The sequence below is a fragment of the Culex quinquefasciatus genome, chromosome 2 (assembly GCF_015732765.1).
Source record: "Culex quinquefasciatus strain JHB chromosome 2, VPISU_Cqui_1.0_pri_paternal, whole genome shotgun sequence".
Lineage (NCBI taxonomy): Eukaryota > Metazoa > Arthropoda > Insecta > Diptera > Culicidae > Culex > Culex quinquefasciatus.
Window position 1 is genome coordinate 37,910,541 of NC_051862.1, and position 18,079 is coordinate 37,928,619.

At 33.2% G+C, this 18,079-nt stretch overlaps 1 protein-coding gene across 1 annotated transcript; it reads left to right on the forward strand.

The window, feature by feature from the left end:
- The first annotated feature begins 2,684 nt into the window (after positions 1-2,684).
- Positions 2,685-12,855, forward strand: LOC6049942 (elongation of very long chain fatty acids protein AAEL008004). Its single transcript, XM_001866593.2, has 4 exons — positions 2,685-2,987; positions 3,134-3,327; positions 11,738-11,981; positions 12,045-12,855. Exons 1-4 carry the CDS (start codon positions 2,927-2,929, stop codon positions 12,350-12,352), a joined length of 807 nt encoding a protein of 268 aa, XP_001866628.1. The 5' UTR covers positions 2,685-2,926; the 3' UTR covers positions 12,353-12,855.
- The last annotated feature ends 5,224 nt before the right edge of the window (positions 12,856-18,079 follow it).

Here is an 18,079-nt window from a genome sequence, read left to right on the forward strand (position 1 = left end):
TCAGAATTGCAAAAAACGTTGTATGAAACTCGTTGCAAAACTTGATTTTTCATCACTCGTCGTATTTATCTAACTCGGTGAACCTCGTTAGATAAATGTACGACTCGTGCTGAAAAAATCCTATTTTTGCAACTTGTTGCATAAACTACTATTTTGAGGCCACAAAATAAATTCATCCATCGTAATTTTGAATTAATTCATAATCTCCTTCCTCTTGTCTTGTTAACTTTGCATGACATTTCTACAGGACCTAATACAAAAAGTGAGACGCTGACTGTTTTCTATTCTGAGTTATGACAATTTCCGTAAAAAAAAATGAATATAAAAAATATTCGCGTGTAGTGTAAATTAATTGTAAAAAGTGATATTTTCATTTGAAATGTAAATGTACCATTTTCAAACACAAAGAAACATGGCCGAGAGAATTATTCCCTCAAGTTCATATTCAAATTTCTTCCGTCATAAAAAAACAAAAACTGTTATCTTCGGGAATCGAACCGGGGAACTTTAAAAAAACAAACTCATTGACTTGACTTTCTGAGCCACCACAGCATGATGACTTAGGAGTGTAAATAAATATTAACATATTTTTTTTATCAAAATTTTTCTCACAGGTGGCTGAAATTGTTAATCAGATTTTTATATTTTTTTTTTATTTTTTAAAGCTCATGATTTTTTATTCAAAAAATATAAACCTAGCAGAAAATTGATGTTCATACTTTTCATTTTGTTGTTTTTTGTTTGTCTCATGAAAAAACAGACGCTTTTTGTTAATTTCACTTTGTTTGAAAAAAATAAAATTTAAAAAGCGGATAATCTTCCCGAATCGCCCAATTATTACAGATATCTAGATTTTAACAGATCAAAATTTCATTTACAAATTATCTAATTTTCAAAATTTAATGACTATTCTAAGCATAAATTAATTTTTATTCGTTCTAACTTGACCAATCTTAAAAAAAAATGTCATTGCTAGTTCGTCCATACAAACCTGCATACGGTTTTGGAAGATGTTAAAAAATATATATTTTCAGAATTGTTTGAGATGGCGAAAATTTTATATTTCAAATCATTAAAACATGACTTTTGAATTGGAATTGGATAAAAATTGTTGAAAAATTTTAAAGCTAAGTCGAATGAAAGAAATAAATTTAAAACAAATTTCACATTGTTAGGAATTTCAACTGACCGGAAAAAAATGCAACAAAAAATTTCAAAAGTTGTATAGAAAAAGATGTGATTAGAGGGTGACGAGCGGGAATTCCCGGGAAATAAACCATTTTTGGACCTCTCGATTCCCGGTAAATTTGGTCGAGATTACCGGGAAATTTTAAACATGAAAATATCGAAGCAAAATTATATAATCAGAAAATTCTTTGGAAAAATTTAAATTGTTTTGACCATTGGATGCTCAATGCTCGATGTTCAAGTTCGAATAAACCAATTCATCTCTGATCTTCTTATTCAGAAAGTGTAAATTTTAAATTCCAATAATTATAATTGAAAGTAGCCAAAAAAATTTGGGAACCCAAAATTTACCTTAAATTATACTTAACAGTTTCACCGCTGAAATGAAATTTGAAGTTTTTTAAATATGATTTTTATTTATTATTTCTAAGCGGGTAAAGCATTTTCAAAATAAGTTCAATTTCCATATCTTCTGTCGAGTATAGCAATTCTCACATTTTTATTAATCTAAGTCCCTTTGTTAATTTCGCTGTACCAAGGTAAAGTCATTTAATATTTCACGTAAACCTCAATATTAAATAATAACACAGCATAACTAATAACTGTAAATATTTCTTCAATGAATATTTACAGTTGACCTTAAAAAGGAAAAAACAACAAGTTTAAATTGTTGTTTGAGTCGCTATTTATCATATTGCAAAAATCCCGATACTGGGAAATTATTTATAATTCGTAAACATTGTAAACTAATATTCCCAGCCACTTCAATTAACGTTTCATAGAATTAGTAAGAATCAATTGTAAGTAAATTCATTAAACTTTATTTTTATTTTTCTTTTAAATTATTGCCACAATTGGCATAGTCAAAAAAATAGCTCCCGGGAATTCCCGAAAAATGGCCAAATTCAACTCTCGATTCCCGGGAAATTGAAAATTTCGACAATCGTCACCCTCTAGATGATATCACATCAAAACTTGAAAAACTAATTAGGTTATTGAATTTAATCCAGCTGATATTCTGGAGCAACTCGAGAAAAGGGTGAATTAGCATTCTGACAGCTGGAACTATTTTGCAAAATTGCTAAAACAATAGGCAACTTTTTCGCAAATTTCGAAATGTACATGAATAGCTAGCTACCTTTTAACACTACGAGTTTTGTAAAATAGTTACCTGTTGTCTCGGAATATGCAAAATAGTTCTAGCTGTCACATTCCTGAAGCGACCTTTTCAAATGTTGATCCTGATATCACATCTTTTTTATACAATTTTTGAAGTTTTTTGTTGCATATTTTTTTCGGTCAGTTGGAATTCCTGACAGTGAGTAATTGTTTTGAAATTTATTTTTTTCAACTTGAAAACTAAAGTTAAACAAACACCTCAGAATCAACCCCACTATTTGGACAACACTACAACCACCCATTCGGACACTGTCACCCGTTTTCCGTCCAGCTAACCACCCATCTTAGTCTTAGTATAGCCGCCAAGCTGGAGGTTTTATAGTCCAACCTACCGAGATCCAACAACAACAACAGCGGCGGCGACCTTCTTGATATAAGACTAGTAACTAGCGGCGGGCTCGCCTTAGTACCGGGCCGGTAGTTCGACCGTTCATACACGCGACGCGCAACCAAGTTCAGCTCTTTCTACTTTAGGGTACAGTGAACTAAGGGGAACCAAGTGCAATAGCAAGGATCGTGTTTTTTTGGAGGTAAAACCGTCAAGATCAAGTGCAGCAGCATGGCGCAAGTGTTGCAGAAGCTGTACCAAGGATTTAACTTTTTGCTGGTGGAGCGTCATGGTACGGAATTACAATTTATGTCTTTTGTAAAAAAAATGATAAAAAAAAGTGAAGGGATGCTGCATGGTCCAAGAAGAACAGTGTAAAAAAATAAGTGAATAAATCAAGATTTTTGATAAGTGTCGTTGTTGTTGTTGTTGTTCCAGATGCTCGCAGTCGCGACCTTCCACTGATCGATTCAACCTGGCAGGTTCCGGCCATCATTGCGTTGTACCTGATAGCGGTGCTCAAAGTAGGACCCCGCTTCATGGAAAACCGAAAGCCGTACGATCTAAAGAATGTGATTCGTCTGTACAACATCGCCCAGGTCGTGCTGAACAGTGCCTTCTTCCTTGCGGAGGTGAGAAACTTTAAAGTATTTTTAAATCAATAAAATTACAAACAAAACTGAAAGTCAAACTTGGCTGTGACCAGAAAAAAAAACATATTTCACTGAAAAAAAAAACATCTCAACGATTAAGCAAGACAAGGTGATGAAAAAGTGCCAATTACAAAAAAAGAAAAACACAAATCAGGTTAAAAATGCCAAAAACGACCTCAGCAGAATAAGTGCACAAAAGTGACAAAAATAAACCATAACAAATCAATGTGATCAAATGTAGTAAACAAGACACCAGTTTGAAAGCGATCGAGCCCCCCCGAGGGTCGTTCGCTGATAATGTCTCAAATTTGGATTTGACCTAGTTGGACTTTTTGTACTCGTGCGACTGAGTGTGACGAGTTGAATCATGTGCATGTTTTGGAGGTTTATTTGCTATTGATTGAGTGAGTGGAAATCCTGAAAGGGATCCACAAAAATAAAACCGACCAGGATTATGCATTGTTTGACAGCGCACAATATCGAAAAATAGCTCAAACTTTGTGGGGGCCTTCCCTATGACCAAAAAAGCTACTTTGTGCCATTGGTTCACCCATACAAGACTTCATACAATTTTGGCAGCTGTCCATACAAAAATGTTACGTAAATAATCACACATTAGTAACTTTGGAGTGAATTTTCTGATCAATTTGGTGTCTTCGGCAAAGTTGCAGGTATTGATGAGGACTATTGAGAAAAAATAGGTACACGGAAAAAAATGCCTGTTTTTTATTAACTATTTTCTCACAAAAACTCAAACTCAAAAAATATTTTTGAAAGGCCGAGAAAATTCTCTATATTTTGCTTTTTTAAACTTTGTTGATACGACCCTTAGTTGCTGAGATATTGCCATGCAAGTGTTTAAAAACAGGAAAATTGATGTTTTCCAAGTCTCAACCAAACAACCCACCGTTTTCTAATGTCAATATCTCAGCAACTAATGGTCCGATTTACAATGTTAAAATATGAAACATCTAATCTAATCTAATCTAATCTAATCTAATCTAATCTAATCGTTTGTGTTAGACGCAGCCAGTCCGATGAAAGCATGCTGGAAAGTCTTGTGATTAGATTACGCCACAAGCACTTTTCTTGTCATTATTAATAATTGCAGTGCATCCGAGAACACCCGAAAATGTATGGCAAAAATTAAAGCGGCCAGCCCTACTACGTTGTGTTTACCGCAGAGAGGATTCTGAGAACGGACCACATTTCACAGAATCTACAGGGGAGGAAGGATGCGTGGACATACCGTACCAAACGCTCCTGTTTACAGTTTCATATGTGTTTTGTATAATGTGTCAAGTGTAAAATATAGTGTGGTTTTATAATCAATTAAATATAATAATGCAATATAATGATCATTTAATAAAATCCCTTCACCTATATATAATAACCAAGCACCCAAGCACACAAACAGCGGCACAAAAGAAATGAAAATGAGCATGCAAAAACAAGACAGCGCGTCCCCGTGGTCAGCGCACTAATCCAATGTTAAAATATGAAACATTCGTAAAATTTTCTGATCTAATCCAAAAATGTTTTTTCAATATTTTTAAGCCAAGACTAATATTTAAAAAGGGCGTAAAATTGAATATTTGGCCTTTTGAAGGTCTTGATATAAAAAAAATTAAAAATATTGTTTTCGAAAAGACCGGAAAATTTTACGAATGTTTCATACTTTAACATTGTAAATCGGACCATTAGTTGCTGAGATATCGACGTTAGAAAATGGTGGGTTGTTTGGGTGAGACTTAGAAAACATCAATTTTCCTGTTTTTTAACCTTTGCATGGCAATATCTCAGCAGGTCGTACCAACAAAGTTCAAAAAAGCAAAATATAGAGAATTTTCTCGACATTCAAAAAATATTTTTTTAAGAGTGGGCAAATATGTGCACTAAATTTAAAAAATCAATAACTGCGACTATTTTCAAAAAAAAACCTTAAAAATGGCCTTAACTAGAAAACGGTGCCTCTTATCCAAATTTCATTAAGACACTTTTTGATTGTAAATTTGATTTTACATCGAAAAATTAAGTTGAAAAATTTTTGCGACCAATATTTCGATTTATTGAAAAAAAAAGTACTGATCAAAAATATCATAACTCGGTCAAAGATTTTTTGAACAACCTTGAAATTTCGGAAAAGTTGGCATATGATGTCCTCTAAAAATATCAAAAAAAAATAGTGTTTTTTTACCAAATCAAGTTTTTGTGACAAAAAGTAAAAAAAACAACAAATTTTTTGTTGCTGTGCATAATTTTTTTCAGTGTAGTCCGTAAACATACCTACAACTTTGCCGAAGACACCAAATCGATCAAAAAATTCCAAGATACAGATTTTTGAACTTTCATACATCGTTTTTGTATGGACAGCTGCCAAATTTGTATGGAACGTTATATGGACAAACTAATGATGCAAAATGGCTTTCTTGGGCATACCGAAGGCACCAATAAAGTTTCAGTAGGATTAAAAAATGCAAAAATTTAAATTCTAAAAAAAGACCGATTTCGTAGTAGTTTTTTTGCAAAACTTTTAAATCTTTAACCGTCTAATATTAAAACATCTAATCTTATTTAAAAAATAAGAGTTAATCTCTAAAAATGTCAAATTCCTCTCAAACATTTAAAAACAAATAAATAATATTGAAATATAATGCCATCGTTTCAGCATTTGCATGGAAAAAGTTTTTTAAAATGTATTTTACACTAGTTCAGTTGTTTTGCCAAATTTTAGCGAAAAAAAATTCAAACATCGAAAACATTCAAAAATTCAAAAGATTTTTAAATCAACTAAAAACATGCTAAAAATGATTCTAAACGCAGGGAGACGCACTTTAAATTGATTTCAGCTGATTGTACTTAAATTTCCATTGATATTTTGAAGTTTTTTGAAAAAAAAATTTTGCCCTCCCTGACTTTTCGTGCCAACTTTGAAGGGGGGTAGACAACACTTTATTAAATGATATTTGTACCAGCCAAATTTTTCATTTCAGGTAAAATTGTTAAAAAGTCACAAGTCACAAGTTTGATTATAAAATTATCGATTTATATTATATTTTTATCCAAATTCGAAGCACGAATCAAAGTTTTCACATTCTATATATTTTTTTTCTGAAAACTTAAATGAAAAATGCTTGTATCTTTGAAGATGTTTTTCAGAAATATGTCAAAAACGCATAATATTTAAAATAAACAAACTTATTAACACTTGCAGCCCCAACGGGGTCATAAAAGTTGGAAATGCAACTCCACCGGCTCATACAACCATTGAAGTAAAAGTTGGAAATGCCTTTTATTATTATAACTGTTTGCATCTGTTTTGGATCTACCTTGTTGGAGGTGATTTTTGATATTCTTCCGGATCGAATGCAACAAAAATCATCCAAATCGGTTGAGTTTTCGCCGACATACGCCGGTTGAAGTTGCATTTCCAACTTTTTTGACCCCCTTGGTGCTTCGCGTAAGTTTGAACCCCGTTGGTGCTACTAGTGTTAAATAAGTTTTTACCTTCTCCTTGAGGAAAATTGTCCAAAGGATCCGAAAATGCATACCGTTTCCCGAATCATAATCATGAGCATTGAATAATCATGACACTTTGTGAATATTAAAACAATGTTATTCAAAAAAAATCTTAATTATAGTTAACTAACTATTTCAACTTTTCAAAATTTTATGAAAACTTCTTCTTGAAAGACTACGAACACTTCTTTACCACGGCCAGTATGATTCCATAGCATTTCGTACGTTTTAAATTGGTTTACTTTACATTTCGCGAAAAAATCTCAAACCAATCAAAGTTACACCGGCTATCAAAGTCGGAGTGTCGATTTTTTTGTTTTTCTATAATCGCGATAATTCGTAATGTTTTTAAGCAAACCCCTAATGTTTAAATATCATTTTTTTTTTGTAATTGTCTGCTCTACAGCTTTGTACAACATTATTACACAGTAAAAAATAACCCTGTAAAGTTAGAAAAAATACCAAATTTAAAAATGAAATTTTTCGTTCCAAATAAAAAAATGGCCCTTCTGTGTCAATGTAGATTCGAAAAGTACATTAAATTTCGCTTAAAATGACAAAATGTTTGACAGTCAAATAAAGGAAAATGGGATAATTTTTAAAACTTTTTTAGTGTTTTTTTTTTCGATGAAAAATACGTTTTTTTCGGAATTCTGAGTACGCCATCAAATCGGGCGTCTAATTTTTCATAAAAGTCTCTTTTACACCAAATATCTATCTCATCATTGCTTCATGCTGCAAATTATTGAAAAACGCCTCTTTTTTCGCATGTTAAAAAATTAAAGAGGACGTACCGCCCCTTCGTCACGAGATATAAAAAAACGGACCTCAGATTCGTGATCAGGGACAAAAGTTACCCCTTAGAACAATGTTTCACGCACATCGAAGAGGGGTCGGGCAATTTTTCCCGGTTTCGTGTGAGTTGGTAGAGAAGTACCCGAATTATAAAACACTCAAGCATAGTTTAGAGGTCATACTAAAACTCGACAATAAAAAAATTGACAAAATTGTGAAATTTTTTGACGGAACGATATTTTCTGCAATATTTCTTAAAAGCTTTCAGACAATAGAACAACTCCAGAGTTTTTTTTTGAAGGACCAATAAACTGTTGTCTTTCATATGTTTATAGGACCTTATAAAAAAACTCTAGAACTGTATGATATTTACCTCATCAGATACAGGATTTTCGATCAGGCAAAGTAAACAGTAACTTTTGGACAAACTGTTTTTTAATATTTCATGACATTTTCAGTTATAACAAAAGTGTTTTAACATAAAATTTCATTTTTTTTCTGAAATTTTTGGATTTTCTGGGAAAGTTACTGAAAACCCCGCATGCAATTGTTTTAGAAGCTCAAGGATATCATTGTTTTAAACATACCCATAGTAACATAGAAATTTACGCGTAACGTGCACTTACGGCAGCTGTTTATTCAAATATGATATCATTATTTGAAACATTTGAAAATCTGTGTCATGAAAACTTTTTTCCTAATCAATCTGATATCAACGGCTTTAACACCAGGCTTTCACAAATCGTTTTTCATTTCACTTTTTTGCTAAATAAAATTTAACTTGTGGGCTATAACAAAACATGGTGCATAATTCATTTGGCAGTGTTGCCATTTTTTAAAGTTCATTTGGAAACGTAAAAAAAGTGGTACAATCATTTTAATTCTGTGGAAAAAATCCTTTTATCAGTTTTCAGTTTCAGAATTGATAGAGATGATTGACACGCTGCCCATTTAGTTGAAACTTAGATTGCTTGTTTGATTATTTGGTCAATTTAGTTTGTATAAATAAGTATATTTATTTGAGTTTTATTTTCCTATATTCGTCTCAACAAAACAATATTGATGTTTAAAAAAAAGTTCACATGTTACAGATTTTCAAATATTTAGGGGAGAGTGGGGAGACTTGATCCCCGGGGACACTTGATCCCAAGACTGTATCTCGTCAGCATGTGGGTAAAACAATTAACTTTGTTCTAGAAAGTTGTGCGAAATTAACTAAAACTCATTGTAGAAAACAAAGAAAAAAATTAAAAAATGTTTGGATTGAGTTACACACATTTTTCTAAAACGAGCTGCAAAAAACTTCCAAGAGATCTTTTTTCTTTGTTTTGATATGTATAGAAAACACTCAAAAATTATTCAAAAAAATATTTTTTATACATGAATTGTTTGATACACTTATCAACTCCAAATCCCTTACGCATTTGATGTTAAATTTACCATCATACTATTTTTACAATCAATTGTTTAAAAAAGTGCGTTTAGGGAGACTTGATCCCTGCTCATTTACAGTCACTCGAAACAGCCTCAAGATTTAATAATTGGGCTGGGTTTTCATAAATAGTTTCCTTTAGTATAGTTGTACATAACTTATTGCAGTTTGAACCATTTTTCAAAAGTTTTGTAAATAAAAATTTCCTGCTTTTGTGAACATGCTCAATTTTGGTCTAAAAAAGAAAATTTTAAGTTATTAAATATTTTGCATGCTAAACTTGTTATATTTTGAACACAAACGTACAGGTTTAATGTGAAATTACTGTAACTTATAGAAAATTAAAAGTTTGGATGAATAAGAAACATTTTGCTTAAGATTTCTTCAAAATGTTGAAAGGGGGATCAAATTACCCCCAACATTTTGAAAATGCCGGTGTAAAATATTTTTTTAAAACGCTTGGCATGATTCGAAGAGTTTATCTGATGAAATACCCTTATCAGTCAAACATAGTTGAATGTTTATGTTTTCAATTCATGCAAAAAGTTCATAGTTTAGTGAGAAATTGACAGAGTTATGTGCGATACAAAAAAAGGGGATCAAGTCTCCCCACTCTCCCCTACATTCTGCATCTGGGGGCGAAACAGAGAGCTGTCTTCAATTTTTTTTTTCGCAAATTTGAAACTGTAAAGTGATCTAGAAATTGTTGCTACCAAAAACTGTATGAAGACCTGCATGGACGAACAAATGATGCTAAATAGCTTCTTTGGTCGTAGAGTATATTACTCAGAAAGTTTCAGCTAAATCATAAACTCAAAAATCATCCAAATTTAAAGTCTAAAAGCTTTACAGGAAACCTATTATGTCATTAGTAGACTCACTTGAAAAAAAACTTCTTTCTTGGTTTATCGAGGCTGTCTATCTGATACTAGTTTTAACTCACAAACAAAGTAATTATGTCACGATACCTTTTTGTCACACCTTTTTTTAACTGCCAGCACAGTGCAGTGACTCGCATGATTTTTTTCTTGCTTCCCTCAGGCGTAGTTAGATGTGGTGTGCAAACTGAATATCACTGTCAATCTGATTTAAGCGCGATTCAAGTAAGGTGTGAATGGTTTATTTTCAACTAAAAGCTGCTACATTTACACTCGAATCTAGTTTAAGATGTCGTAACTTCCAGATAAAAGTTTGTCTGAAAAAAATCAGCAGGTGAAAACATTTTTCGCAATTTCGTTTGGGTAATTCTCCGCCAACTCACACAGCAGTTGCCCCGACCCCTCTTCGATTTGCGTGAAACTTTGTCCTAAGGGATAACTTTTGTCTCTGATCACGAATCCGAGGTCCATTTTTTGACATCTCGTGACGGAGGGGCGGTAAAACCCCTTCCATTTTTGAACATGCGAAAAAAGAGGTGTTTTTCAATAATTTGCAGCCTGAAACGGTGATGAGATAGAAATTTGGTGTCAAAGGGACTTTTATGTAAAATTAGACGCCCGATTTAATAGCGTACTCAGAATTCCGAAAAAACGTATTTTTCATCGAAAAAAACCCTTAAAATTTTTTTAAAAATTCTCCCATTTTCCGTTACTCGACTGTAAAAAATTTTGGAACATGTCATTTTATTGGAAATTTAATGTTCCTTTCGAATCTCTATTGACCCAAAAGGGTCATTTTTTCATTTAGAACAAATATTTTCATTTTAAAATTTCGTGTTTTTTCTAACTTTGCAGGGTTATTTTTTAGAGTGTAACAATGTTCTACAAAATTGTAGAGCAGACAATTACAAAAATTTTGATATGTAGACATAAGGGGTTTGCTTATCAACATTACGAGTTATCGCGATTTTACGAAAAACAAGTTTTGAAAAAGTTGGTCGTCATCGATCATGACCGAGAAACGCAAAAAGTTACTTTTTCAAAACTTTTTTTTCGTAAAATCGCGATAACTCGTGATGTTGTAAGCAAACCCTTATCTACATATCAAAATTTTAATTACAATTTTCTAGAACATTCTACACTCTAAAAATAACCCTGCAAAAGAAAAACACGAAATTTAAAATGAAAATATTTGTTCTAAATGAAAAATGACCCTTCTGGGTAAATGTAGATTCGAAAGTACATTAAATTTCCCATAAAATGACATGTTCCAAAATTTTTACAGTCAAGTAACAGAAAATGGGAGAATTTAAAACTTTAGTGTTTTTCGATGAAAATACGTTTTCGGAGTAAACCATCAAATCGGGCGTCTAATTTTACATAAAAGTCCCTTTGACACCAAATTGCTATCTCATCACCGTTTCAGGCTGCAAATTATTGAAAATACCTCTTTTTCGCATGTTCAAAATGGAAGGGGTACCGCCCTCCGTCACGAGATATCAAAAACGGACCTCGGATTCGTGATCAGGGACAAAAGTTACCCCAGGACAAAGTTTCACGCAAATCGAAGAGGGTCGGGGCAACTTTTCCCGATTTCGTGTGAGTTGGTAGAGAATTACCCGTTTAGAATTTGTTAAGCAGTCTTGCATTTTGCATTGATCTACGCCATGTTTTGTGCAAATATGAATTTAAAAAAGATTATTTATAGATGTCATGTTGCATTACGTTTATTAACAGTCTGTTTTTTCTTAAACTATTTGCCCAGATCTACTGCCTCTGGATTCGTCCCAACTTCAACTACGTGTGCCAACCGGTGGACTTTTCCGCCACGAACCGGGGCTACGAGGAGCTGGCCCTGTCCTACGCGTACTTCCTGCTCAAGATTCTGGATCTGGCCGACACGCTGTTCTTCGTGCTGCGCAAGAAGCAGAGCCACGTGTCCTTCCTGCACGTGTACCACCACGCCATCATGGTCGCGATGACCTACCTGGGAGTGCTGTTTGTTCCTGGTTTGTACAGAATCTTCTCCTAGGTAAACTGTCGTAGTTAATGAAACGATTTCCCCGTTTTAGGAGGTCACATCTACCTGCTCGGACTGTGGAACACGCTGGTGCATGCCGTCATGTACTTTTACTACTATCTGGCCTCGTACGGTTCGCAGTGGGCGGCTCGGTTCAAGGTTTACCTAACCCGGATGCAGCTGGTGCAGTTTGTCCACCTGGGAATCCACTTTGGCCGGCCGGCGCTGCAAGCGATCGACTGCGGCTTCCCCATGATTTGGCACTGGATCGGCTTTGGACAGGCCCTGCTCATCCTGGGAATGTTTGTCGACTTTTACATCAAATCGTACGGGGGAGGCAAGCACAAAAAGTTGGCGTAAAATCTTGTTTTTTGCTTTGAAACGACTGAAAAGGAGACCCAGTTAGAGTAGATTAGGTTGAACACCAGTCAACAGAAAACGTTACGCAAAGATACGATTAGTCAATTGTCGTCCCAGTTTAGAGTTTCTTTTTCAAATTAGTGATTTTTTTTGTACATTTTAGATTTAGCTAATTGACGGACGGAACGAAAAATTACTTATTCTGTAGAAGAAATAGGTATTTTATAAAGAAGCATAAAAAAATTCACGCATTGCAGACTAAATCAGGAATCAAATGATCAATTCTGTGAATTGTCATCAAAGTATTCACAAATTTTAGTCATAACGAGTGCGTTCTTATCAGCTAAAGCAAAACAAATGAATGAGTGAATGAATGAAACAACCGGTTAATGTGGTGAAAGATGTAGATTCTAGTTTTATTTTTGTACTTTCTCTGGTAAATATATGTGAGACGAACCAAAATTATGCTAATTTCATTTATCATCCTGCATATTAAATACCGTCATTCGGGGTAATTTTTTTTTCGATTTGGTGTCTTCAATAATGTTGTAGGTATCGATAAGGACTACACTGAAAAAATGGATACACGGTAAAAAAATTATCGTGATTTTTAATTTCACTTGTTTAAGAATAATTTTAGCTTAAGAACACCATTTCATGGCCAAAGTAATGAACCCGACGAAAATGGTCAAAATTATCCCAAAAATCTAATCAATTTTGACAAAAGAAAAAATAATAACAGATTGTGTTATGGACACTTAGAAACTTTTCCATTTGTGTGATATATGGTAATTTTATTTCTAAGTCAGAATACCAAACGAATAACAAATCTTGTTATTAGGAGAGTTTTTGAAATGTATAACATTTCCTCTTATTATCGTGTTATTAAACATTTTCAATATAATATGACATTAATACAAAATCTTGTTATTTTATCAGAAACTGTTATTATTTTTCCTTCTTGAAATTGAAGTTCAGGATAAAATAATAACACTTTTTGTTATTTTAAAAGGATTTGTTATTGAAATATTATTGATTTTGTTATTACCGTCTGCCCGAGACTAATTTTAAAAATCACAAATGAACATAAATTCAGTATCACATCTTCAAATATGCATCCTGATAGATGAAAAAAATAATGTGGATTGAATATAAAGTTTACTAACTGCTTAGTATAAAAGTTTATAAAACTCTGGAAATTCCATGTGAAACTTATCTTAACTTAATATTGCTAACTTTTAATTTATCTAAATGTCAATATTTTACCATAGAGCTGCATAATAAAAATATTTTTGAGTGGATATAACACCGTTTTGGGGACCTTTGCATCGATAGAATTAATTGTTCGTTGAAATTTCGTACCAAGCAGAAATTACGTCGTTGGAAAATTCACCGGCTTCTGAACTGGTCCACGATTTACAGGCCATAACATTTCGAATCTTTTGATAGCCAAACAACTAAGTTTTCTATAATACAGTGAAACCTCTTTTTACGCGGTGCGTTACGTTTTTCTAATTTGTCGATTTCTCTGGAACGACGCAACATTTTTGCAATGTTTTAAAAGCAATTTGTAGGTTTTGTTCAGATCTACAAAACGCTTTTTGAAGCTTGCAAAAATATTGTATGGTTTAAGAGAAATCTACGAAACAAATTGCGTAACGCCACCGCGTAATTAGAGGTTTCCCTGTACCCACGTTTTAAAACGCCTAGGTAAAACTGTTGCTCGAGAACAAAAATGACAAAAAGTCGTCATTTTCCATACATTTTTTGGCCTTTTTAGCAGGTTGCTCAAACGAAACCATAACAACAGGCGTTACGCTTTGTATTTCGCATTTTTGTAATTTTTTAAAAGAAATTTACACGTTTAGTGCAGATCTACAAATTGCTTACAAAAGAATAAAATAAACATTGCAATGTTTTTGAGAAATCAACCAAATGAAAAGCGTAACGCCTGCGCGTAACCGGGGGTTTTAGTGTTCATATACAGAGAACCCTCTTTTACGCGGTGCGTTAAGTTTTTCTATTTTGTCGATTTCTCTGGAAAGACGCAACATTTTGCAATCTTTTAAAAGCAATTTGTAGGTTTTGTTCGGATCTACGGTTTTAGAGAAATCGACGAAATAAAAAGCGTAACGCCACCGCTTAAAAAGAGGTATCTCTGTAACACATTTATAAATCTAACAAAATCCATTCAAATAACTAAGCATTCCCAACACTCTGCGCGCACTTTTAGGGGAGCTGGGGGTAAGACGGCCAGGCGGGGTAAGACGGCCACCCCACTGTTTTACTAAGTATACTAATGAATATTACTAAAATGTTTAGCAATACTGTTCCTCATGCTAAATAATGCATATGGAGTCACCTTTGCCAAAAATATTGTTTGAAATAGTATAAAAATAGCTCAAAATAAACAATTAATTTTTGAACTTGAAACTGGTAAAATTTTCATGAATTACAACTTAGGCATTTTTGTTAGATAACAATATGTTTTCCTGTCTTCAAATATTTTTTCATGTTAGATTGAAGTTTTCCCTAGATTATGTCCCTCGAAAAAGTTTAGAAAATGCGATGGTCCATTTACAAAAATTGTTTAAAAAAATAATTTATTTGGGGGCAAGACGGCCACCTCCTCCGGGGGTAAGACGGCCACCCGTAATTTGTAGATTTTAATTGATATAGGTTATATTTTTGACGGTTTTTGACTATTATGACATATTTGTAGATAAGGAAAAGCATTTTCAATAAAACTATCCATTTTTAATCAAAATGCTGTTAACTACCGTTTCGACAACATTCTTTACTGTGATATAGCAAAACTCATTGAATAGTATGAAATCCTATCAAACTTTTCATAAAAATCGTGTTTACATAATTTTGATTTACTTATTCTAATCAAAATACACAAACAAATTATTTTGCATCAAATTGTGTTTGTTTTGTAGTAAAAATTCACAGTTTTTCATAAAATGTGGTCGCAATAATATGAAATTCACTGAGCCAAAATATGAAAATTTTTAAACAGCATTTTTATTCACATTTGAAACCTGATTTTTTCAACCAAAATAGTTATGATGTTCAGAGAAGTCTGTTCAACCAACCTTGTAGGAATTTGGGTGGATTTAGCAAAGTTATTAAGTTAATTTATAGCACTGGCCGTCTTACCCCACATGGGTGGCCGTCTTACCCGCGTATTTCATATATATACGATTTCAATTATTTTTTAAAATTCCTGGAAAGTATTGAAAATTGGTTTTTAGACTAACTAATTTATGTCATTTCTATAATGGACTAGTAGTAGAACAATATGTACGTAATTTGAGATCAAAATAATCTGTTGTGTAAATTTTATTAGACTTCTCCCTTAGGGTGGCCGTCTTACCCCCATCTCCCCTAAGCGTTACGATGATCTCTGAAATAACAATGATTTATTGAAGTCAACAAATTAACGCCAGGCGCGATGGTTGCATAACTTAAGGTAGTTTCCAACGCTTCACAGACATTTACTTTTTGAGTTCCCACTCTGAGCTTTGTTCAGTTAGTTCGAGCTGAGCCAGATTTGAATTTTTTAATGGTTATGTGTAAGGCTACCAACTCTTGCTGAGCAAAAATCCGTATCTGAGTTTTTTTGTATTGAAAAGGTCCTATAACATGTGAAACACAACAGTTTATAGGACCTTTAAAAAAACTCTAGATTTGTTAATGTTTTCAAATGTTTTCAAAAGTTTTAGAAAGCCTTTGGAAATGGATAAATATATTTAGTAAGGAATTTCTGAAAGAACAATTCTAGGGTTTTTTTAAAAGGTCCTATCAACATATGAAAGAAAATAGTTCAAAACTCTAGAATTATTGATAATCAAGTTTGAATTGAGGAACCCCGGAAAACTCTCCTTTTAAATTAGACTCAAAGAAAATAAAAATTTGTTGCTAACAAAAACTTCGACCAAATAAAAAAGCAATTCAATGATTAAAAAGTTGTTAAAATTCCGTACAAATCCGTATTATGCGTAAAATTCCCTACAAAAATATCGGCCTGTTAAAAATACGCGAAGAGGTTCGAAAATCCGCATGGTAAGGAAAAATCCGTACAGTTGGTAGCCTTAGTTATGTGATTGTTTTTTAAGGCTGGGGCATCTAAAAGCCACGTGAACACTTTAGTGAGAGGGTGCTGGGAGAGGGTGGAGGTTTGTTTGACATTTTGACATAAAATTAAATAATGTGGTTTTTGGATGGCCTTTTGCAATTTTTATGTCTCTTTTTTATCAAATGCAGGTGAATTTTTAAATTATTTTCAGAAATTTGATTCATGAGAAGAAAAGTTTTAAAAACAAATAGTTTGAATTATTTTATTTTTTTTAACATTTCTTTTCTTAAATCAAACTCCTGATTTTTTTTATTAAATCACCTGAATTTGATAAAAAAAAAGAAGAAACGAAACATTTAGAGAGTTTTTACTACACAAAAAAGAAGCGTACTTAAAATAGATTAACTTTCAACACCTTCAAAACATAACTTTACGCAAGTTTTTGAAATCAATCAGCCAAGTTCAGCATATTTTTTAAAAATTGTCTGCTTTCGGCAGAAGAAATGATAAATAATCGAATTTGATTGAGAGCTATTTCACTCAAAGAGGCAGAGCAGACAAAAACTAAACGACAGAAAATGCAAACAAACTTAGCTCCTGAGACGATAAAGTATCAACAATGATTCAACAAAAAGGCAAAGACATTGATACTCGAGATTGATTGGGTGCTAACATGGCCCAGCCGAACGCCATCCACCTTTTTTTTTTAACTCTTTTGGTCATTGATGGAATACAAACGCCGACTTAATGTTGTTTTTGGTATGTTTTTATTTTTTGCTCAAAATTTTATCAATCATTTGTTTGGGTTCTTCGGCGGTGGGAATTTGCAGACGGTGATGCTTGAGCAATTATGAATTAAAGAGACAGGGGAAGATGCCGCTGAAAAATTGAAGATGTTCGGAATTCGAATATGGTACTCGAATATTTTCAGAATTTGTTCTGAGTTAGAATGACGGCAATACGTGACTTTTGGTGGGGAGATATTTGAAGATTAACGTAAACATTGAACCGGATAAGGCAAAAAGGATGGGCACCCCTGTCGGCATGGCATTACCGTGACTGATGGGGCGTGGAATGTGGGACACCGACGACGAGAATTATTATCCTTTTGTCTATTGCACATATTTCAGGACACACGATAAAAGCCACGGTTTTATGAAATGATGAGGATCATTTTCGGGCAAACTCAAACCTAAAGTCTGAATGCATATCTTAACGATCGTAAATAAAGAAAAATGAGCATATCAACTGTGAAGATTTTCAAAAATGATTTAAAGCTAAAATAAAAAATGAAAATTCAAATGAATATTGCAAAAACGCGCATCATCAACAAGGTTATAAGTCTTTTTTGATTTTTCTGTTGCTTTTTGCCAACTCATTATCACCTACAATCACCGACAATTTGTCAAATTGGACGAATGCATTTTCGAACTCAAATTCTCTCAATAGCACAACCCCCTTTTTGTCAAGATCGTGCGAACAAGTACGACTAGTGCGTTTTAAGCTAAATTAAGTTGAGGACGCCATATTGTGCAGCTACTAATGCGTTTTATAGATCCACAAGACCATGATATCATCAAGATAAACCTAAAATAATAATGCAAATTCCGTGCAATGTTCACACCTACATTGCACAGTGGTCCAGA